General features: G+C 44.8%; 1 protein-coding gene and 1 non-coding gene across 2 annotated transcripts; both read left to right on the forward strand.

Annotated features, from left to right (window-relative positions):
* Nucleotides 1-1,975: 1,975 nt before the first annotated feature.
* On the forward strand, nucleotides 1,976-2,048 carry TRNAG-GCC (transfer RNA glycine (anticodon GCC)). Its single transcript has one exon. It is a non-coding gene; the product is annotated as a tRNA-Gly (tRNA).
* A 13,168-nt stretch (nucleotides 2,049-15,216) lies between these two features.
* On the forward strand, nucleotides 15,217-20,679 carry STMN1 (stathmin 1). The gene is made up of 5 exons (XM_022552074.2): nucleotides 15,217-15,261; nucleotides 16,845-16,912; nucleotides 17,424-17,596; nucleotides 19,543-19,734; nucleotides 20,164-20,679. Exons 2-5 carry the CDS (start codon nucleotides 16,900-16,902, stop codon nucleotides 20,233-20,235), a joined length of 450 nt encoding a protein of 149 aa, XP_022407782.1. The 5' UTR covers nucleotides 15,217-15,261; nucleotides 16,845-16,899; the 3' UTR covers nucleotides 20,236-20,679.
* The last annotated feature ends 3,302 nt before the right edge of the window (nucleotides 20,680-23,981 follow it).

Consider the following 23,981-nt stretch of genomic DNA (forward strand, 5'->3'; position numbering starts at 1 on the left):
GAGTTTCAGATCTACAAGAGTTATGGGAATGGATGGTGGTGATGGCTGCACGACAATGTACGTGTATTTATTTATTTACTTATTTTTGGCTGTGCCGCGTGGCTTGAGGGATCTTAGTTCCCAGGCCAGGGATCGAACCCATGCTCCCTGCATTGGGAGCGTGGGGTCTTAACCACTGGACTACCAGGGAAGTCCCTATGTGTACTTTAACAGAATAAAAAAAAAAATTTTGTAAAAAAAAATTCAATAGAAGACATAGCTATTTAACAAAATCCTGCTCTCAGCCATTCCATCAATCTAGTAGAATACATCATCAAATCTAAGATGTTGTCAACTGTAGAATGCACCATTATTTCATGTAATACCAAGAAAGAAAAACTGGTACCAGTTAAACTCTGATATCAACCGATTAAAAGACATCCCATTCCAAAGATGGTAATTTTTTTTTTTTGCGTACGCGGGCCTCTCACTGTTGCGGCCTCTCCCGTTGCGGAACACAGGCTCTGGACGCGCAGGCTCAGCGGCCATGGCTCACGGGCCTAGCCGCTCTACAGTATGTGGGATCCTCCTGGACTGGGGCACGAACCCGTGTCCCCTGCATCGGCAGGCGGACTCTCAACCACTGCGCCACCAGGGAAGCCCAAAGATGGTAATTTTTTAAGTGCATCTTAGATTCAGTAGAATATAGTAAGCAGTTTATACACTAAATGATCACCTTTTAAAATCCACCTGCAAAGTTCAGATTGGTTTTTAACTGTAGCACACCTGTCCTTTGTTTTTTGAACAGACTGTGTTTGCAAACCATCTCAGAAAAATAAATGGTGACTTGTCTACCTAAAAAAAAAAAAAAAAAAAAAGGCAGGGAAGGGCTTCAGGAGTGACTGTGTGACCCATCAAATCCCTCAGCTCAAGAGCCTGCGATCCTGTGATTCTAGTCATCATCCTTAAAGTCCTCGCCCTACCCTGAAGGGCTTTCAACGGCCCTGGTGCTCCAGCCTCCACCCACTCCGCAGTCTTGGGTGCAGTCTCACCAGTTGAAGCCGGAGGGCTCCAGCCAGGGCAGGCCACTTGCAGTTCACAACTGTGCTAGGCCCACTCTCTCTTCTGGGCACTTATTTGTACTCTTTCCTCTTCCTGGCACCCTGTTCCCTTCCTCTCAGCCTGCAGAGTTCCTTGAGGTCTCCCTAGCTCAGCTGCCCCTTTCCCTAGCAGGCCTTCCCTGCTGTCCCTCCCCTGCCTAGGTTAGCCGCTGCTCCCTGTACCCTCTCAGTACTCTGAGCTGATTGCCATTTACTGTGAGCTCTTGGGACCAGGGACTTGCCTTCCTCATTACTGTACTCCCAGGGCCTAGCGCAGGGCTGCCATCTCAGAGTCCTTAGTGACTATCTGGTAAATGAATGTCCAATTAGGATTAAAAGCAGCAAACTCTTCTCGGGCTGTTTCCTGCTATTCATTCTAGAGACTCTGAAACTCTGGGGGTTCCACTTGCATAAGGTAAAGGGCAGAACCAGGATTTGAAACCAGACTATGGCGCCAGAGCCCACACTCTTAACCACTATGCTTTAAGCCCCTAATGCCTCAATTTGTTCATGAACCAAATACGTGCTGAGAGCCTACTATGTGTCAGGCACTGTTCTATAGTAATAACGAAAACGGACACAGCCCCGATTCTCACGGATCTTACATTCAAGTCGGTGGTGGGGAAGAGACAGAAATAAATAAGTGTATAATTTGCCTATTTGTGATAAGAGGGAGGGAATATACAGGACAATGGGAGGAACAGGTTGGAGGGTGGGGGAAGATCAGGAGTTCAGTTCTGGACACACTTAGTTTGAAACACCTAAGAGACAGCCAAGTGAAGATGCAGAGTAGGAGTTGGATAAATGTCTAGAGCCCAGGGTGTAAGCCTAGGCTAGATAATACAAATTTGGAAATCAGCAGCATAGATGGTATTTAAAACCATAGGACTGGGACTTCCCTGGTAGTCCAGTGGCTAAGACTCTGCATTGCCAATGCAGGGGGCCCAGGTTCAATCCCTGGTCGGGGAACTAGATCCCACATGCCGCAACTTATTATCCCATGTGCTGCAACTAAGACCCGCCACAGCCAGATAAGTAAATAAATAAACAATTAAAAAAATAAATAAATGAAAATAAAACCATAGGACTGGCTGAGATTGCTAGGGATGTGATTGTGTATAGAGAAGAGGTCCAAGTACTCAGTCCTACCATACTTAGAGGTGAAAGAAATGAAGAGAATTAAATTGCAAAGGAGACTAACAGGGAACAGCCAGGGAGGTAAGAGGAAAACTAAAAGAGTGTAGTACCCTGTAAGCCAGGGAATAAAGTGACTCAAGGTCAACAGCGGCAAGGATGATGAGACGTGGAGTCGGCCGTTGGGTGGGGTAACGTAGATGTCATTGGTGATCTCGGCAAGCAGTGTCTGTAGAGAGAGGTGGAGCATGCACCTGCATGAGGAGGGTTTAAAGAGAAAAGGCAGAGAGGAGTCGGAGACAGCAACGAAGACGGCCCTTTTGTAGCATGTCGTTATAAAGGCTGAGCAGGGAAATGGGGGACTCTGGAAGGAATTATCGGTAGGTTTAAGGCGGAATGAATAGCAGCCTGGAAATACGCTGATGCAGGGAAGACGGATGCAGGAGAGGGATGTGAGACAAGCATGGGTCCTAGGTCCTCCTCTTCATACTTCTACCCCTCCTCTTTCTCCAGCTTTGTTTCCCTGGGCTTTCTCCTTCTTTCTTCTCCTTGCCCCACTCTCTCTTCTTGTCATGAGCCACCACAGTCAACTTTATCTCTGCGAGCATGCAGTGCAGCAATTCACTCTTTCTGGAAAGTTAGCCAGGTTTTATCTTGACCTTTCTTCCTACAAAGCAGTGCTCCATCAGGCCACTAAAACAGGATCTTTTCTGTCCCACATGAGGATGACCACCAGAGGCCCCAGGAGCCTCTCCTCCTGCCTGTTGTCATATACCACCGGTATGGTTTGCCTTTTCTTTGGTGTGTATCTTGTGAACCCAGCTGAACTGTAAGGACCTTAAGGACAGGGACTCCACATGATGCTTCTTTGGGTCCCTCATGATACCTAATTGGGTGTTGTGCAGAGTATTCATTTACTCAACATTTATTGAGTACCTGCCGTGTGCTGGGATCTGTGCTAGGTGATCCAGATCAACCGTCCCTATCCTCAAAGAGCTTGTGGTCCAGACAGGAGGCAGACGTGTAATCAAATAATAGCAAATAAAATGTTGAGTGCTGTACTAGGGAAATGTAGGGTGCAGTGGAGGCTTAGAGAAGGAAGAGGTTAACTACATGGGGGATGGACAGGGAAGACTTCAGGGGGTCTTCCCTGGGGGTGGCAATGAGAAAGCACTTGGAAGATGGCCAGGAGTTTCCTGAGCAGCTGGAGGAGAGAGGGTATCAGGCAGAGGGAGAGTGCAAAGTCACGGAGGTGTAGAACAGCACGGCATGTTTGGAAAAGGACAGGTCTTTTGATATGATGGTACAGTGGGGAGGGGCACTGCAGGAACAGTGGTGGGAAAGGATCCTGGAGAGACAGAAAAGAATTGGATTGTGGAGGGCTGTGTGTGCCAGGCTAAGGAACTTGGCCTTAATCCCATAAAAGGGAAGGATGGGATCAGACTTTTAGAGAGAACCCCGTGGTGGCCGTGGAGTAGAGGTTGACTTGCTTTTGGCAGCCATGGTATGAGAAACCGTTTACTTATATTTAATTAGATGCCGACATGGTATGAGAAACCGTTTACTTATATTTAATTAGATGCCGATATTTAAAAATCAGGCGGTTTCACAAGAAATCCTAAATTCCGGCTTCTCTAGCCGCACATTGTTCTACGATAGCCATCAGCCAAAGCTAGGTGGGAACCTTCTGTTATGGATTGAACTGTGCCCCCCCGAAGATGTTGAGGTCCTACCTGTAACCTTGAAAGTGACCTTATTTGTAAATTGGGTCTGTGCAGATAGATGATCAAGTGAAGACGAGGTCACCAGGATAGGCCTTAATCCAGTATAACTGGTGTCCTTATATAAAGGGGAAATTTGGACACAGACAGATGCACGTAGAGGGAGACAATGTGAAGACGTGGGGAGAATGCCATCTATAAGTCAAGGAACAGCTGGGACTACTAGAAGCTAGAGGAGAGCACAGCACATTCTCCCTCCCAGCCCTCAGGAGGAACCTGCTGTCATCTTGATTTTGGACTTCTGGCCCCCAGAACCGTGAGATGATAAATTTCTGTTGTTTAAGCCACCCAGTTTTTGGCACTTTGTTAAGGCAGCCCCAGGAAAGCAATGCTCTCGCTTAGATGGGGCCCGCACTCTCCAGTGATTTGAGTTGGTAAATGCCTATGCTGGGAATGGATTCGAGGAAGGGGACGGACTGAAGACCATTTAGTAGCTGGTCTGTGGTGATGCAGTAAAGTGGTGGGGAAGGGGGAGCGGTTGGTGAGAGCTCTGCAGAGCTAGTGCTTACTGATGGATGTAGGGCTTAGCAATAATCCCAGAAAGTCTGTAAACCAGCTCTGAGTTCCAGAGCCGCATCATCTGGTTTTCTTTCCCTCGTGTATTTTCTCTTCCACAGCATCCCACCCTTCTCCACCTGACGCCTCAGCCACCTCCACCTTCCGGGCTTGAATTCTACTCAGTGTATAACTTTCACCCTGCCTCGGAATGGGTGTGATTTCAGCAGCCTTCCTTTCAACTTCCTGTGACAGCTGTAACCTCAGTTCTCACTGAATTACTAAGACTGCTGATAAATGCCAACTGCTTGGAAGTTTTTATAAGTAACTAGGAACGTGTTTTGTGCCAGGCCATGGGAAAATGGGCTATGGAATGGCCCAGAAATTTAATGAATTAAAAATAACGAGTCAGGAATTCCTTGACAGTCCAGTGGTTAGGACTCGGGGCTTCCACTGTGGGAGGCCCAGATTCCATCCCTGGTCGGAGAACTAAGATCCCGCACAAGCTGCGCAGAGCGGCCAAAAAAAAAAAAAGTAACTCCCTGCTGTTTTTAGGTCCATATGTGTCCATTTAAGAAAAAGACTAGATCTAAGATGAAAATCATCTTCCCAGCCCCATGTGGGAAGAATGGTTCATTTCCCTGTTCAAAGTCCCAACAGCCCAGCAGAGGGTGAGTGCTTCTACCTCACCATCCCCATGCCATCGCCACCTTTCGTGTCATATTTTGATTATTTGGAAAAGGTTGATTGGAAGGAACAATAGAAAGCGACCTGCCCACCCCTCTACCCCCCCACCCCCCGCCAAGCCTCCCCACTAAAAGAAATGTCACTGGCTAAGGAAACAGGATGCTACCTGCGAGGCGGTATCCTGAATAGGATCCTGGAACACAGAAAGGACAATGGAAAACTGGGGAATCCAGTTAAAGCTGGCCATTTGGTTAATAGTGCTGTACCAGTGTTAATGTTTTAGTTTGGATAAATGGACCATGATTATGTAAGATGTTAACGTAGCGGGGAGCTGGCTGAAGGGTCTATGGGAACCCTGTGTACTACCTTTGCAACTCTCTGGAAATCTAAAATGATTTCAAAATTAAAAGTTTAAAAACAAGCTAAATATATATATATTTAAATGTCTCTGAGATAATACTGGTCCAGAATATACCCTTAGTTATGCTGTCTGACCCTCAGCCTTAAGTGTTGTTTAATGGCCAAAAAGACATCAGATGATTTGGCATTTGCCGACTGTCTATTCATGGCACTGTAAGGATACCAAGACAAAACCATATAGAGCCCTGCCCTGAAGGAGTTTACTCTCTAGTGAGGGGGACAAACATATGTATAAATAGCTACAATACCTGGAGAGTGGGTGGGGATCGGAGAGACTGATCAAGACCTTGAAGGTGGAGAGAATTTCAATAGAGACAAAAGCCAAGGACTCAAGGCTGGGGCTTGGTGTCAGCAAAACGTATAGGTGTGTGACTTTCCAGGGAGATGGGAAGAGTCCAATAAAGCTGAAACTCGGAGGGGTGGGGGGAAGTGGGGACAGAGGTCTTAGAGACGTAGAAGGACCTAAGCTCAGTGAGGAGGACAAAACTCCTTTCTATTTTTAATATATAATTGTTTCATCATTAATAAAAGGAATATATGTTGGAAAATCCAGACTATTTTGCCCCCAGAACAAATATTTTGGTGCATTTCCTTCATTATATTTTGTTCCTTGTAGTTGAGCTCATACTATACGTACAGTTGGGTAGCCTTTGTTCATTTGTTTCATTTAGCTTAATATCACGAGCCTTTCCCCATCTCATTTAAAAAGAATCTTAAAGCACGAAGGGAGGTCACTTTCCTCTTAATGCAAGAATCCTTCTTCACCATCTTGGTGGCTGGCTGACAGATCTTTGTCTGGACACCTCTCCTAGCAAGAATCTCATTCATTCTTTAAGACATCCATTCTATTGTTAGCTAAGTCCAGTGACCACAGAGTTCTTCCATGCATCTTAATTGTGCTTCCCTCCAACTATCCCTTTTTGAAGATGCCAGATCTTCAAATACATCAAGAATCAAAGAATTTCAGGGTTTAACTGATCTTGAGGTAGGTTGCAGTTACCTCAAATGCCATGCCAAGGACCCTTGGACTATAATCCAAGGGAGTCATCAATTTTTTTTTTTAGGTTTCAGGAATTTTTATTTTTCTCATGTAATGTGCCCCAAAGTTTAATTCATCAAATGTTTTCAAGCAGAAAAGTCGTGTGATCAGAGCTTTGCTTGATGATAGCTGTCACTTATTGAAGGTTTATTAGGCATGAGACATAATGCTAGATACTTTACACATATTATTTCATTTAGTCCTGACAACAACCCTATGAAGTAGGGGAATTCTCCCCATTTCACAGATGAAGAAACGCAGGCCCCAAAAGAGGAAGTCACGTGCCCAAGCTCACACAGTAGTAACTGAACAGTACCTACAGCATCATTTGAAGCACAGATTCAAATTCCTGCTTGTGTAACCTTGGACAAATGTCTAAAGTTCTCTGGGCTTTCCTCCCCCCATTCGTAAAATAATAGGGTTAGGCTAATAAAACAGTGTACAGTGAGAGCTAAAAACACAGACTTGGAACCTGACTGCAAAACGTCTGTGCTTCTCTGTGTGTGGACTAGTTGGTTAAGTGACAATCTCTTTGCAGGCCTGCTGCTAACATTTGCCAGACCCAAGTCAGGAGTATAAAAGGGAAGCCCATATACCTTACGTCTAAGCATTTAAGAGTCATAAATCAAGGTAACAAACCATTTTCTAAAAATATATGCTTTATCCTTGTACTTTGACAAGTATACCTCCAAAGTAACTTAGAAAGCCAGGTTTTGAGTTGAGAATTCTTGGGTTCCTTGGAGTTCCAGGTCAGACTGTGGCTGAGCTAGGTCCCTTCTCTTCCTATTTCTGGCTCCTGTGTACACTCCCTACCCCCCAGCCCCCATGTGCAGGATTTATCCACACCCCTTACGAGCAGCCAGCCTACAGGGGTGTACTCATTGGCAGGGAAGTTTGCCCTTGGGAGGACAGACCCAGGGAAGGGGCTGGTGCAGTTGCTGAAAGTAGACTCTGGCCATTTGGACAGGGAATTCTGGAGTCCCAGTTCCCAGAGTATGGTCTAGAAGGGTGCCCAGGCTCAGGGTGGGCATGGCTCCTTGGCCCCAGGGGACTCCTCGCCTATGAAAATGGGCACAGCTGGAGGAGGGTCAGAGTGAAGCCCTTTAAAGTGCAGGGCCTAGGACAAGGACCCTGTTGCCAAGTCTAGGAAGATACTGTCTCTTTGTGCCTTAGTTTCCTTTAGAGTGACCAACTCATCAGGGTTTGCCTCGGGCTTTCACAGTTGTAGCACTGAAAGTCCTGAATCCCAGGAAAAACCCTTAGTCCCAGGCAAACAGGGACAGTTGGCCACCCTCACTTCCTCATCTTTACAATTGGGTTAATAAATCTCATAAGATTGTTCTGGGGATTAACATGAGTTAACAAACACGGAGTGTTTGGACCAGTGCCTGCCATGTGCTAAGCAGTCTATAAGTATGTTGGCTATTATCATTTTTTTCAAATTTCTTTATTGTAGTAAAATATATATAACATAAAATGTACCATCATAACCATTTTAAAGTATACAGTTCAGTGATATTAAGTATTTCATAATGTTATGCAACCAACACCACCATTTATCTCCATAACTCCTTTCATCTTACAAAACTGAAACTCTATCCCCACTAAACAATAGCTCCCTATTCCCCCTCCCCCCAACAGCCCCTGGCAACCACACTTCTACTTTCTAGCTCTAAGATTTTGCCTACTCTAAGTATTTCATAAAAGTGGAATTAGGGACTTCCCTGGCAGTCCAGTGGTTAAGCCTCCGCACTTCCACTGCAGGGGTCACGGGTTCGATCCCTGGTCGGGGAACTAAGATCTCGCCGCCACAAAATGTGGCCAAAAAAAAAAAAAAGGAATAAAAAGAAAGTGGAATCAAACAGTATTTATCTTTTTTTGACTGTCTTATTTCACTTAGCATAATATCCTCAAGGATCATCCGTGTTGTAGAATATGTTAAAATTTCCTTCCTTTTAAGGCTGATTTATGTTCCATTGTATGTCTACACCACATTTTGTTTATCTATTCATCTGTCAATGGATATTTGAATTGCTTCCATGTTTTAGCTACTGTGAATAATGCTGCTATGAACGTGGATGTACAATTATTTGGTGTGTATACCCAGAACTGTACTCGCTGGATCATATGACAGTTCTATTTTCAATATTATGATGAACCTCCATACTGTTTTCCACAGTGACTGTACCATCTTACATTCTCACCAACAGTGCACAGGTTTCCAATTTCTTCACATCCTCATCAGCACTTATTATTTTCTGTTTTTTTGATAGTAGCCATCCTAATGGCTATGAGGTGATGTCTCATTGTGGTTTTGACTTGCATTTACCTCATGATTAGTGATGTTGCTTATTTGCCATTTGTACAGCATTTTTGGAGGAATGTCTATTCAAGTACTTTGCCCATTTTCTTTCTTTTTTAAAAAAACTTTTCATTGAGGTATAATTGACATATAATATTATGTTAATTTCAGGTATACAACATCATGATTTGATATTTGTAGCAGCAAAATTGTTACCATAATAACATCTAATTAACATCTGTCACTATACATGTTACAAAAATTTTTCTTCTTGTGATGAGGACTTTTTAAGATATACTTTCTTAGCAACTTTCAAATATGCAATGCAGTATTATTAACTATAGGCACCATGTTGTACATTACATCCCCATGACTTATTTATTTTATAACCGGAAGTTTATACCTTTTGACCTCCTTCACCCATTTCACCCTCCACTCTGGCAATCACCAAGCTTTTCTCTGTATCTGTGAGCTTGTTTTTTGGTTTTGTTTTGTTTTGTTTTAGATTCTACATATAAGTGAGATCATACAGAGTTTGTCTGACTCATTTCACTTAGCATAATGCCCTCAAGGTCCATCCCTTGGCCCATTTCAAATCAGGTTGTTTTGTTTTGAGTTACAGGATATTAATCCCTTGTAAGATATATAATTTGCAAATATTTTCTCACTTTCTGTGGGTTGCCTTTTTACTCTGTTTATATTGTCTTTTGATGCACAAAATTTTTAATTTTCCTGAAGTCCAATTTTTCTTTTGTTGCCTGGTGTCACACTAAGAAATCATTGCCAAATTCAACATCATGAAGCTTTTGCCCTATGTTTTCTTCTAAGAGTTTTATAGTTTTAGGTCTTATAATTAGATCTTTGATTCATTTTGAGTTAATTTTTGTATATGGTGTGAGGTAAGAGTCCAACTTCATTTCTTTGCATGTGGCTATCCAGTTGTCCCAGCACTACTTATTGAAAAGACTATCCTTTCACCCATTGAATGGGTCTTAGCACCCTTGTCAAAAATCATTCAACTGTATATGCAAGAGTTTATTTCTAGGCTCTTTATTCTATTCCATTAGTCTATATATCTGTCTTTATGCCAGTACCACACTGTTTTGACTCCTGTAATTTTGTAGCAAGTTTCTAAATCAAGAAGTGTGAGTCCTCCAGCTTTGTTCTTGTAGCTACTATCATTTTAAAGGTTCCATTCTATTAGAAAATGCTAAGTTTCTATAAGTGGAAGCTTGAGTGAGAAAGAGGGAAGAGTTGAGTTTGACTGAAGTTTTAGATCTGGAGGGCAAGAGTCTAGCAAAGCCTCTAGCAGAATGGGGAAGTGAGGTATGGTTGGTGGGAAGATGTTAGTTCAATGTGGGTCTTATAGAATTTGAGGACCTTATGGGGCATCCATGAGGAGATGTCCTTTAGGCAGCTGGAAATGTTTTTTAAAGTTCAGGGGAGAGATGGAAGCTCAAGAAGGCAAATAGGCAGTCATCCCCATAAAAGGAATTGTTGGAGGAAGGCATGGAGGTAGATAAAAGGGATGAAGGTTAGAACATAGAGTGAGAATATGGCAGGGGCAGTGACATCTAGGCCCCGTTCCACTCACACATTTAATGTGTGTGCATTTTACCATATTTTGTTGACTCACATATGCCATTTATTTTTAAGATAGCATTATTTTATATGCCACTAAGAAAATATGCTGTCAGCAATTATGACCTGGTACTTATGGACTATGAGCACACTGATTTCAAAGATGCACAAATGTGGGGGAAAATACATCTTAGAATGGATTAAATAAAATATATGCCAGCCACTGTGTCAGGCATCATGGAGAGGGGAGTGGGATACAGCTATGAAGAAGACCCTGCCTTCAATAATCTTCCAATCTCATGGTGGCACCTGCAGATACTTCTACCACAAGACTGATTGAGACAGTGATACAGCGCAGGCACCAGAGCTGTTCTGAGATCAGCTGCTGCGAGCAGTTATTAATATAGACAGAACTGACAGCCATGTCTTTCCTGGGATTTCTAGTCCTCCCCCTCCTTTTCCCTAATGCCTGAAATTTCTAGGAACAAAGCCTTTTCATCCTTTTTTTTTTTTTTTTTTTTTTTGCGGTACGCGGGCCTCTCACTGTTGTAGCCTCTCTCGTTGCGGAGCACAGGCTCCGGACGCGCAGGCTCAGCGGACACGGCTCACGGGCCCAGCCGCTCCGCGGCATGTGGGATCTTCCCGGCCCGGGGCACGAACCCGTGTCCCCTGCATCGGCAGGCGGACTCTCAACCACTGCGCCACCAGGGAAGCCCCATCCATTTTTTAATGAACTGAGATAATGAATTAAAACACCATTGTTTTGTGGTGGGTGTTGAATTGGTACAACTCCTATAAAAGGCAATTTGGAACTATCCAGATTACAAATGTATTTGCCCTTTGACCTAGCAATACCACACTTTCAGATATACTTACCCACATGGAAAATGCCATATATACTAGCTTGTTTATTACAGCATTGTTTGAAATAGCAAATAGTTGGGAATAACCTAGGAGCCATGGATGGGGCGCTGGTTAACTAGATTATGGAACATTCATACATTGGATCCCAGATCCAGGAAATGTATGAACAGGGAAAAGATCACTGATATGTACTGTTAACTGAAAGAATGCTAAGTGCAGAACAGTTACAGCAGACTACCATTTTATTACGAAGTGGGGAATAAGTATACATAGCTAAAATTTGCTTATGTACGCATGGAGAAACCCTAGGATACATAGGAAACTGATAACAATGGTTAGGGTTGGGGAGGTGTAAGTAGAGAATTTGGCAGATGGGGATAGAGAAGGGAGGAGAACTTCCTATACTTTATTTCTAAACTATGTGAATGTGTTGATCTATTCAAAATGTTACATTAATTGAATTTTTAAAAATACCCCATAGGAAGAGTTAAGCCAGTGACAATGATTCCCACCAAAAGGAGAAAGTCTACTAGTCATCATTCATTCACTTATTCAGTAACCTATAGTAATCAAGAAACTTCTCTAGCAATAACGGTTAACAAGTCTCAGCACTGAGCTGTGCCAGGCATTGTGCTAAGCACTTTCACATACATTACCTCATTTAATCCTCACCACCTCTACCTGGTGGAGGTGTCCAGCACCAGAAGAGGAAGCTGAGGATGAGAGAAGTGGTTCTTGCCTAAAGTCAACTGCAAACATCCAGGCCCCACCATCCGGGGCCAGTTCTGCGCAGGCACTAAGGATACCGAGACAAGGACACAACCCCTGCCCTCGTGGACTTAGTTGTCTAGTGAGGGAGACAGACAAGTAAAATAGCCGATTCACAGACAGGGTTTGAACAGGAAAAGGAGTGTTAGAGCACGATGCCTAAGGATTAGGGGACAAAGGGAACAGTGAGGCTGGGGACAAGGAGAAAACCTCTCCCACGACACCCTTTTGCAGAGGACAGGCCCTGTAAGCAGCAGTGGAACCTGGAGGCGCCTCTGTGGCAGACAACCCTGCAGCCTCAGAACCAACAGTGAACAAAGGCTGCCGGTGCTCTGTAAGAACAGAGCAGATCTGACAACAGCCCAGCTTGTTTGATCAGTGTAGACATCCCTTCTGCACTTTGAAGCCTGAAGCGCTCTCCTTTAGCTGTCTACACAGATCAAATAAGCTGGATGGCTGCCATACCTCTACTTCACTTTGTGCTAATCCATAGTCGCAGCCAGCTCCACAGCAATTCGACCAAACCATCTGAGCAGAGGCAAAAATAATTCTCATGGGCAAAGACAGACAATTCCAAGATGTGAACATTAACTCCTTGCTGCCACTTCAGGAGGGAGTGGATTTTGAAGTTAGTTTTAGGAAGCTTCCAAGAAGGGGGCTTCTGCCCCTCTCCAAAGTGAAATGGCAAAGCTGTTTCCTCTCCTTACAGTCTGAAGTCCTTCCTATTCCAAGGCTCATACATGAACACTCATAAGAGTTGACAATTGGGACTTCCCTGGTTGTCCAGTGGTTAAGACTCCGAGCTTCCACTGCAGGGGGCACGGGTTTGATCCCTGGTGGGGGAACTAAGATCCCGCCTGCAATGCAATGTGGCCAAAAAAAAAAAAAAAAAAAAAGAGTTGACAATAGATAGCTGTGGTCTAGTTCTTAGAAAAGCAGCCCCATCCTAAAGAATAGGATCATCCCACCGGACACATTTTTATTCACAGGATCATTCTGGGGGAAACCTTACTCCAGCCCCCTCAAGTCATCAAGCAGCAGTGGGGATCTCAGGAAATCCTTGTCATAGAGGCTGGCAGGGCCAGGCTTCTATCAACAAACCCAGGAGCCAAGTGGCATCGTTAAAAAAAGATTAAAAATCTACATGAGTTCTAACATCTTCATTCCTAGCTGTGGTTTCCATGGAAATAGACATCTGCTCCAGGGAGAAAGAAAAGGTGGGGGGAAGCGGTATAAGTGCTTTAAAATAATCAGTGTTTTGAAAGATTTTTTTTTTCTGTCATAACATTAATAGTCAGAAATGTGAGATTTTGGTGGCAATTTCTTGTATTAAAAAAAAGTGTGTCAAATGGGTGGGACCTTCCTCTGCAAACCTCCAGATCAAGTACAAAGACTTCAAGATAAAGGCTGGTTCAGGGGATAACAGACCTCTTGGCCTTGGGTTTCTTGCTTGTGTGTGTTGCCTGCCAATCTGTCACTTTTCAGCGAGCTCTTATCCCCACTCCTCTTCCTAACGATTTCTGAGATTTTGCTCAGAAAATCTGAAAGATGGAAACACCTGGCTGTTTGGTGGCTAAGTTTGGTCTGAGAGGGAGAAGGCTCTCAGGGTTCAGAATCTGAATTATTCCTGGTCCTGCTCACATGCTAAGGGAAAACCACTTAGACTGGGGGCGGGGGAGAGGCCGACCCCACACAAGGACGATTGTTGGAGAAAATGCTGCAACAAGCATATTTCAGGCATCAGTGCATTGCTAATTGTTTGCTTTGTGTGGTGTGTCTGCTGCCTGTATGATCCAGTTTTCCTTGTCTCAGGCACTCTGAATTGTATTTAACTCCAGCATGTCCCTAGTGACTAGCTGGACATGGGGAGTCTTTAAATTAGGACTCCTGTTTCAGCAAACTGGGTCGTGTTTGTTTCTTGGTTTGGGGAGGCGGAGCAATAAAATGAAGGTGTCCTTTTGCCTAGTCAGGACCTCAAAGCAGGTGCTTTGGTGGAATGACCACCACCGAGGACAGAGCCTTAGTCGGGGGAATGGGAGAAGGGGCTTGGGAACCATGTTCATTTTATTTATTTTTCCTCTGGCTTTTCTGTGGTAAGAATGAGGCTAGTCGTTCTAAGATAGCCAGGGTCAGACCAATTTCCTTTGTGTATCTGCTGTGCTTCTGATCTATCCAGGGCAGGGGGAACCGTGACCTTGTGGCTTCTTTTGTTTTGATTCTTTAAAAGGGCCCCCACCGATCAGGGAGCACGTGCTTCAAGAACAAAAGCAACACTTAACTGCAGTCTGTGTAGTAGTCTAGAACTGCTATTGCGCTTCCTTCCCTATCATCCGGCAAAAGGCTTGGCAGAACAGATGGGAGTCTGCATTTAAGCCGAGTGACTTTGTTAGACCAAAGGAGATCAAATTCCAGAGCCTCTTGCTTTCCCCCCACAGGTCTCTGGTCACCAGCTCAGGGACCCTAATATGGTAGCGAGAACTCACACAGTGAGTTAAGGGCCACGCCCGTGCCCTGTTAGGGCTGAGTGGGTTAGAGATTATGATGATGTCACAATACAGGTGGCAGATGGGGGCGTCGAGTGGCATTGTCCTGTCACAAGGGCTTGGGCGTCTTAGGTGGCGGTACAGGGTGGGGCACCGAAGGGGCAATGCGCTGTCCGAGTGCTGCCCTTGGGGCGACGTGGGGCAAGTGGCTCAACAGACGCGGAGTCCAGGCGGCCACCGTCTGATAGGTAGAAAGGGACCCTGCCCCGCCCTTTTCCTAAGGATGGGAGAACTGGTTCAGACCCAGGCAGGGTCACCGCATCACCCTCTTCCGCGGCCAGACGACCGTCCCAGCCCCCGGCTCACACCTGGAGACACCGCCAAGAAGCCCTCACCCCTCGCATTGTCCTTCTGTCCCGCCAGCCTGAACTACACTTCCCGAGGTGCTCCGGGGTCCCCAGGGGCGGGGCTCACTTGGGCTGTCGGGGGTGGGGAGGGGCCGGCACGTGCCGCCTCTCTCAGCCAATGCGGAGCCCTGCGGGGAGGTCACGTGCCGCTGTTTGGCGCTTTTGTGCGCGCCCGGGTCTGTGGGTGCTCAGAGTGTGGCCAGGCGGCTCGGACCGAGAAGGTGGGTGCGGGGTTCCAGGAGGAGGTGGCGGCGGCGGCTGCAGGCTGGGGGCAGCGAGAGGGACGCGGCCGGAGGGAGGGGCAGGGTCTTGGCAGCGACCCCTTGCTGGAGGGCGGCGGGCGGGGCCGGGGCCCCAGAGGGGCTGGCGGGCGGGGATCGCTCCGCTTTGTGTGTGGCTCGGGCGGAGCCTCGGCTTTGTCCCTGCTCCCCGGGGGCGCGGCTGTGGTGGGGAGGGGGCGCGGCCTGCTGGGCGAGCTCGGTGCGTTAGCCCCGGGAGGTCGTCGAGGAGACAATAGGGGGCGTAGGCCCTCGTTTGGCCCCCACCTTCCTCCTGCAGGCGCGGCCCCGCTGGGGTCCCCATTGTCTGAAGGGGCGGGGCGGCGCCCCCAGGGAGCAGCGCCCGAGAGGTTGACACCCCATGAGAGCGCTCCAGTCCTCATGGCGTGGGGCGCGGACCGCTTGGGTGGCGGCAGATTGGGAGTGAAGGAAAGAGGTGGTGAGCCGATGGTGGGGTACCCCACGGTTTTTTTCCGGGGACTGCCCCACCCGCCCAGCTGCGGCGAGGGTGGGGGCCGCTGCAAGGTGTTTTTGGCGGGAGTTGGTGGGGGCGTCCGCACGGGGTGAGCCCGGGAAGGGCGGAGTTACCCGATAGGACCGTTAGCCCCGCCTATCCCGCCCCTTCCCACGCGCGCGGGCTCCGGGGTGTTATGAGTTCGGGGAGATTCGAAAAGGCGCGGGGAGGAAGGGGCGGGGCCAGAGGCCGGAGTGTAGGGCATGCTCTGATTGGTCGGGGGCGGCCTGCCGCTTTTCCTCGCTTGGGCCAGGGCCACGCCCACCCTGGATCTGGTGCTGAGTCTAATGCTCCGCCGGGGTTAGACCGTGTTGCTGACTCGGATTTTAAATTCCAGGTGTTGAGACCCTGTATTCCTACGGTTTTGGTACTAGTCTGGGGTCTACAAGAATCATGACCTTTAAAAAAAATCAAGGGATGTAGAATTTTTCATGAAAAAATTCTACACAAGGCAGCAACTATTGTAACCTAAAACCTAGAGGTTCATAAAAACTAATTAATGTTACCAGCTGTTGGACAAGGAGCTTAAACCGCAGGAACAATGGGAGTTCGACATTATTGGTTAATATTAGCTTGGGCGTTTTGTTTTCCACATGGCAGACACAGACAAAGCAGGGTTGGGTATTTCATTTGCACAATGAGTTGTAGGCAGTGTTAAGATGGCTCCGGTCTCACTAGGCGTTGAACCTGGAATATCTTCTCACCAGGGGGAAAATATAGGGGAGGAAAAAATCTTGTGACTGAAACTCTAATTTAAAAAATATAAGTATTTTTTGAACAGGCAAGTTCAGTTAACTTCATCTTCTGCAACCAGCGTTCTATTCAATTCAGATTTTCCAGTGTTGGAGTATTTTATGGATTTTTATAATTTTCTAGTTAATGATGTCTTATTTAATTCCACAGTAGTGATTTTTCTGACATTGATTTATATGGATGTGATTTGAGGTCCCTTTGAATCGATGGCATGGAAATGCAAAGAAATTGATCGCATGCTTTTGAAAATCGTTTCCAGGGTTTTCCTTGCTAGTGGATTGTGTAGAATACACTGCCAGTCTCTTCTGTTCACCATGGCTTCTTCTGGTAGGTAATCTATTTGGAAAATCCGAAATTGTGATGGGCTTCTAATTTTAGAATAGCAGATGGCTCAAGTCTTAAGCTTATAATTTGGCACTTGTGTTTTGGTCTTAACCAAAAAAAAAAAAAAATCTATTTTATAAATCAGAGAATAATTAAAAAAGAAAAAAATATTATTACTTGAATGTACTGAGAGCTCATAATTATTGTTTCATTATTAGATGATTTGGCTTGGTGTAAAGCAAAATGTGGAGTTTTGCATAAGTCTTTGTTTTGTTCAGGGAAATGATTGTCAATACTGATATCTTAGAATGGTATTTATTAATCCAAAAATCTTGAGCTTTGTTTTTCTGGGAGGTGGTATTTAGATAATAATTTCTTGCCTGTAAACACAGCTGCTTCATCAGCCCTAATTCTATTCATTAAATTGATTTGGTGTTTAGAAAACGGTAGAACAGTTTATTAGAATAGGAAAACTCCATTTTTCTGAATATATTATAAATATGATCAAATCCAGATATCCAGGTGAAGGAACTGGAGAAGCGTGCCTCAGGCCAGGCTTTTGAGCTGATTCTCAGCCCTCGATCAAAAGAATCTGTCCCAGAATTCCCCCTTTCCCCTCCAAAGAAGAAGGATCTTTCCCTGGAGGAAATTCAGAAGAAACTAGAAGCTGCAGAAGAAAGACGCAAGGTAAACATCAATTCACAGAAAACAGGATATTTATTAATGTAATATGGCAAATCTGTGTTATTTTTATAAGAGGAGGAAAACAGAATTGTAGCCAGATGGTGATTATAACTGTGAAAATTACATATGCCAGTGGTGGGAACAAAATACCAGCCATCATTTATTGAGCTCCTGTTGTGTACCATCTCCTTTACTTATATTCTCCTTTTCTACAGTTACCCTAGAGGGTAGGTGTTGTCTGAGATACTAGATTAGAAAATGGTCTCAGGAATGTTGTCATTTTTCTGAGTCATATAGCTAGTGAGTATTGGAGCCAGAATTCAAGCCCAGGTCTGCCTGAAACCAAAGTTCATGCTTCTCATGCTTTCTTTTTGAAAAACAGATTTGTTGGTGGATGATTCTTTTTTTGTCTCTTAAGGTTTGGGGTTTTTTTGTTTTGTTTTTTGGGTTTCTGTGTATGTCTGTGGTTTTTTTTGTTTGTTTCGTTTTTTGAGAGCTGTACAATAAAAACATTTTAAATTGCTAGTTATGTGATTGTGTTGCTCAGCTGGCACACTGGTATTGTGGCAGCTATTATCTAAGTACTTCTGTTATAAAGTAGCTATCTTTAAAAAGAACTAGTCAGAAAAGTCAACAAATATTAATATGCTTGTTATAGAAAAATTGAGAACCGCAGAAGTTTATAAGTAGGAAATTAAAAGTATCCGTTATCTTCGCAGAAATAACTATTGTTAACATTTTGGTGTATTTCCCTCTATTTAACGTTTCATTAAGAATTTTACAGAAATTCTCATTTAGTCCCCCTTTCCAACAACCTTGTTTGGGCTAAGTGGGTTTAATTTTAAAATTAGAGAAATGAAGGCACAAAAAGGTGAAGTAGTAACCTGCCTACGACCAACACAGTTAGTGTTTTGAAGTCTGGTACATGTAACCACACACATACACTTTGGGCCCCTTTTTAAGCTGCTGTAGCATGTGCTGTGCACCTTTTGGTGCCGCATGTTTTATGTATGTGTGCTGACCCACTGTCAACATGGAATTATTTCCCCAGGAAGAGTGGCTGTGTTTGCAATGGTGTTTCATCTCCCACCTGCTCTTCTGTTTAGTCTGAGTTGATAAGAGTTTGATGGAGTTCACTTAGTTTGAGTTCATGGAAGAGATGTAGCCAAAGGCTGGACAGAGACTTTTTTTAGGAATCAGTGCTGGCCCTGTAGTCATTAGTCTGCGCTTTGCATAGTAACTGGCTAAATATAGTGAAACTCTTATCACGACTGGGATTTTGAAGAAGAGAATTAACAGAACCAGTGGCAGATGCTCTTAAGTTTTCATGCAAGTTGATGCTTCCAAACACGTTGGAATCTGTTTGGCAATAAGCTATTCTGGGTCTGTTGAAGGAGGCACACCGTGGTAACAGAGCTCCAGTGGTCTGGAATTTAATGCAGCTTCCACAGAAAAAAGCTAATAAGCCTTTCCTTGAAACAAATCCTCTGACTTAAATAGTAATCTGGAGGCTTAGTCTTAAATTTTCTATCATTGCCATGTATTTTCTTTTTATCAATATGGTTACATTTTTTATAATGACCTAATTTTCTTTAGGTAGGCTTTGAAGTTAAAAAACCAAAATTCTTTACAATAAAGTGTCATTCCTAAGTGCATGTCACTCAAGTCATCTTGATACCATTAAGCAGTAAATCTTACGAATATTTCCTTAAGGAATAATTGGGCAAGAATCTCTGAACAAATATGGGCAGTCTTCCAAAGTAAATACAAACACTAGAAAAAGAATATAATTTTCACGGTATTTTGATGTGGATAATTCAGGTCCTGACTTCAGTATTATTTAGAGATCTAATTTTCTATCTTCAATCCTCAATTAATAATTTCTTTTGTGATTTTTAACTATGCTAAATAACATTTCAGAGAGCCTAGCCTGTTAAATTTTTTTCCAGTCCCATGAAGCTGAGGTCTTGAAGCAGCTTGCTGAGAAACGAGAGCATGAGAAGGAAGTGCTTCAAAAAGCGATAGAGGAGAACAACAACTTCAGTAAAATGGCAGAAGAGAAGCTGACCCACAAAATGGAAGCCAACAAAGAGAACCGAGAGGCGCAAATGGCTGCCAAACTGGAGCGTTTGCGAGAGAAGGTTGGTGTCTCTTCCTGGCTTTGAGGGGCTTAAGAGCTTGAGGTTTGATACACCAACGAAGTGGCTTGAACTCTCTGCCTTGATCACATGTGCTTGGTGTCTTTGTCATCACTTTTGGGGTTAACATGTTAAATCAGAGGCATCTTATATTAAATAAGAAGGAATATTCACCAATTTCCAGCATAATTGCACATTCTTTGGAAGAGCAGTAGAAGGCTGAATCATTAGGTTCCATGAGTGACCCAGGAAGTTCAAAGATGATGTCTTAGAACTCTAATTATGTGATTCCCATAATACATAATTATATAATAATAGTATATTATTATATATGTTATATAACATATGTACTGATGCTGATTTGGGCCTCTTGGGGGTGTGACCTGGCAGGCTTCTTTTACTTGACTGATGATATATACTGTTTCTTTACAGGACAAGCACATTGAAGAAGTGCGGAAGAACAAAGAATCCAAAGATCCTGCTGATGAGACTGAAGCTGACTAATTTGTTCTGAGAACTGACTTTCTCCCCCTCCCCTTCCTAAATATCCAAAGACTGTACTGGCCAGTGTCATTTTATTTTTGCCCTCCTGACAAATATTCTAGAAGCTGATGTAGGACTGTATAGGTAGATCCAGACTGTATGATGTTGTTTTAGGGGCTAAAGGGGAGAAACTAAAAGTGTTTTACTCTTTTTCTAAAGTGTTGAAGTCTTTCTAATGTAGCTATTTTTCTTGTTGCATCTTTTCTACTTCAGTACACTTGGTGTGCTGGGTTAATGGCTAGTACTGTATTGGCTCTGTGAAAACATGTTTGTGAAAAGAGTATGTAGTGGCTTCTTTCAAACTGTTAGATGCTGAATATCTGTTCACTTTTAAATCCCAATTCTGTCCCGATCTTAACAGATGCTACTGTACTTGAATGGTTAATAAAACTGCACAGTGCTGTTGGTGGCAGTGACTTCTTTCTGTCCAGGTAATAAATTGTCCAGTGATAGAGACCCTCCTAGTTTATATTTGTTCCAGATGGGGCCTTTAGGCTGGCGGAAATACCCAGCACACACATCGCTGTGAGTTCTCTGCCCTGGAGTTTCTCGCTCCAGAGTTGTATGCATTGTCTTCTTCCACAATCGTCACTTTGTTGTGATGCCTCGGCTCCGATCAGCTGTTACGATAGTGTTTCAGATGTTTATTGGCAAACAAGCATTTTTTGTTTCCGTGCCCCCATTAAAAAGGCAAATGGTGTTTCTAGAGAACAGTTTAGAGAAACCTTAAGATCCTAGTTAGATATATTTGATGGTTTATTTGCTTTACGTTACAGCTGGGGGTGGCGTGAATCCTAATGCTTTCCTGCCATAGGAGCCATTTCTCAAGAGTCAAAAGAGTAGTAAAACCTTGTGTACCACTATAGCAGCCCTTATGAACTGAGAAAGGGAACCTTATTTTCTGGAGCAGCATTGACTTGGGTGGTGAAGGTTGGCAGTTGCTTCATCTTGTATCCAGAGGCTACAGTGTTCACAGTTGTCGAGGATTGCCTCTCAATTCCGGGAAAGCCTTTGGCAGCTTTCCTAGGCTATTTGGGAAATAGCCTTAATTACATATGATTATTTGCTTCTCAGACATCTGTGGAAAAGCTCTTGGAAGCCACGCTCCTTGAAAGTTTCCAGGATGACGGCTAATACTGCAGTGGGGTCTGCATGTTGCCATGCTTATGCCTCTGCAGCTCTTGATTTGGGTTTTACCAAACTTAGAATAATAGCCTACCAACCTTTCTTCTACGTTGTTAGGATTAAGTGAGTGTGCGTGTGTGTGTGTGTGTGTGTGTGTGTAGAGCACACTTAGAACCGTATTTAGTATATATTTAGCACTATATATAAATAACTTTTTAACCAGAGGCTAGTGAGTGAGCTAAGTATATACTCTTGAGGTAGAAATGACTGTGAAGCTTTTGTATGCCTTGAATTGACTTATAAATTTACAAGGTGATCAATTGTAGGGGTTCTGAAAGAAGGCTGAATTTAAAGAATCATGACCATGTAGGGCAAACAGGAAAAGGATCAAGTGTAGTTCGGTTAATGATGGCAATACCTGAACACAGGCAAAGGTGAGGCTTGTGTGCATATAGTAGGTATTGGAGATTTGCATGGGTGAGATGGTGCCTCTGGGAGTCTTTAAAGCACCAGTTCTGAGTAGTTGGGATGTAAAGATGGCGTGAAGATAGAAATTTGGAGTAATGATACTAGGTGTCTTACGGTTAGCAGTAAGTTTTTGTTTATATGGGACATGTAGACTAGGTAACAGAGATCAGGAAAAAGCAAGAAGAGGGTCAAGATGGGCTTGAGAGATCCCCCAGTTAGTTACAGCCAACCCCACAGTGGCCCTGACTTAGTATCAAAAAGTGATCCTGAGCTCCCACCTTGTGACAACTATTGTCACAGGGAACTGAAGAGGATGCATCTTACCAACAAAATCAGAAGCCCTGGCTTTTCTATTTTACCTCTGACCTTCGGAGACGTACTAGTCCTGGGCCTCAGTTTTCTCCAGGATAAAGTGAGAGGGTTGAACTAGGTTAAGTAATTTCCACGCAAAGTCTTTGCCTATAATTTGGAGAGAAGGAGGAGTGGGTGTCCATTCTGGGGAATGTCTGTCTGTGCTTTCCTGGGCCCGGGGACTCTGTCCTGTACTTAAAGTGAGCAGGGCCAGCCTCTCCTGGCAGGACTTATGTCATAGGTTGGGCTTGTAAGGCCAGAGTAGTTTGACTGTTACCACGGAGCACACTCTGTTTCCTTTGACTTGAGTGGAAAATGAGGTGCGTCCCTTCTTCCTGAGGCTTTTGTGCTTGGACATGGTGATTGAGTGGCCTCAGCAGAAGAGAGAGGTTTGAGGGATGAAGAAAGCCCTTAAATCCACGTTTAACAAGCTGCTCGAGTGTGCCCCACATTGAGCTATGTGCTAGCGATGAAAAGATGAGATGGGGTCCCAGCGCACCTTGTGCTTATGGATGAAGCGGGCCGGAGGGTTGTGGAACACTTTGCTGAGAATACGGTCTCGACCACATGCTTGTACTTGGCCAAGTGTGTTTTGGTGGTTCGGTGGAGAGTGTAACCACAGGCGTCGGTGGTCTGGAAAGCTTAATAGAGGAGGGAAGACTTGAGCCAGTCCTTTGAGAAGTCCAATGTTGACCCAAGCATGCACTGATGAGCACGCACTTTTTGAGAACCTGCCATGATTACTGACTCATGGCAGGCTCTCATTCCCTTTATCCTAAGCAGTGGGGCTTTAGAACACAGGAATGGTAGTGTTCAGTGAACAGAGCCGTTTTGAGGGAGAGAAAATGGAGGCAGGGGCAGGATGAATTGGAGAGAAGGCGATGGAGACCACAGCAGGAGGCTGTCTCAGCAGCACGGGGATGAAGTGATGAGCGTCTGAGCTGGAGGGGGCCACCCCATATAACTCTGTCCTCCCAGGTAATGGTTTGACCACTTTACTGTTAGTTTGGCTTCTGAATCACTGTTGAAAGTGATTTGTTTGGGAACAACAAGAAGATAAGGCCAGGCTCCTTATAGAGGAGATTCCCCCTTTGGACGGGAGGCTGGATTAGGTGCCCTGGAAATTCCCTTCCACATTCAAGACTAGTTGCAGGTCTTCGCTACCTGGTTAGATCAGGGACCAACCATATCTTGGCCATTGAGGATCCCTCCACTGAGCTGAACTTCAAGGCCCCAGAAACATTGCTGGCACTTAAGCCTCTTGCCGTCTGCCTCCTCCTTCTTTGCCCAGGTCAAATAGAAGGTCCACAGTGTCCCCATGGCTCAGGCCCCTGCCAGTGGAAGCTGGTGTTCTGCACTTCAGTGGCACCAGGAAGGTTTTCTGACTTGTTTTTTACAGGCACTCAGATCTGTAAAACAGTTGCAGGGTTTGATAAGTTCTGAAATGCAGCAACCTCAGTGGAGGGGCTCTGGCCCATAGTGGGAAATGCCTAGCTTTCTCCCAGTAGTGTGGTCAAGAGCAGTACCTTCCCTGTCCTTGGGCACCAATCCTACTAGGGGCCAGTGGGCTGTGAAATTGATCCAAGGGGAGAAGAAATAGGCGGGAGATGGGCCAGATGCCCGTGGCCGCTACAGCAGAATGGTGGGTACAAGGAGGACCGAGCTCTGGGGGTGCAGCAGTCCCTGGGCCTTGCTGGGAACAACAAGAAGGTAAGGCCAGGCTCCTTACAGAGGAGATTCCCCCTCTGGACGGGAGGCTGGAG

The sequence above is a fragment of the Delphinapterus leucas genome, chromosome 1, assembly GCF_059928025.1.
Source record: "Delphinapterus leucas isolate spDelLeu-1000000601 "Yukka" chromosome 1, BTC_Dleu_Yukka2, whole genome shotgun sequence".
NCBI lineage: Eukaryota > Metazoa > Chordata > Mammalia > Artiodactyla > Monodontidae > Delphinapterus > Delphinapterus leucas.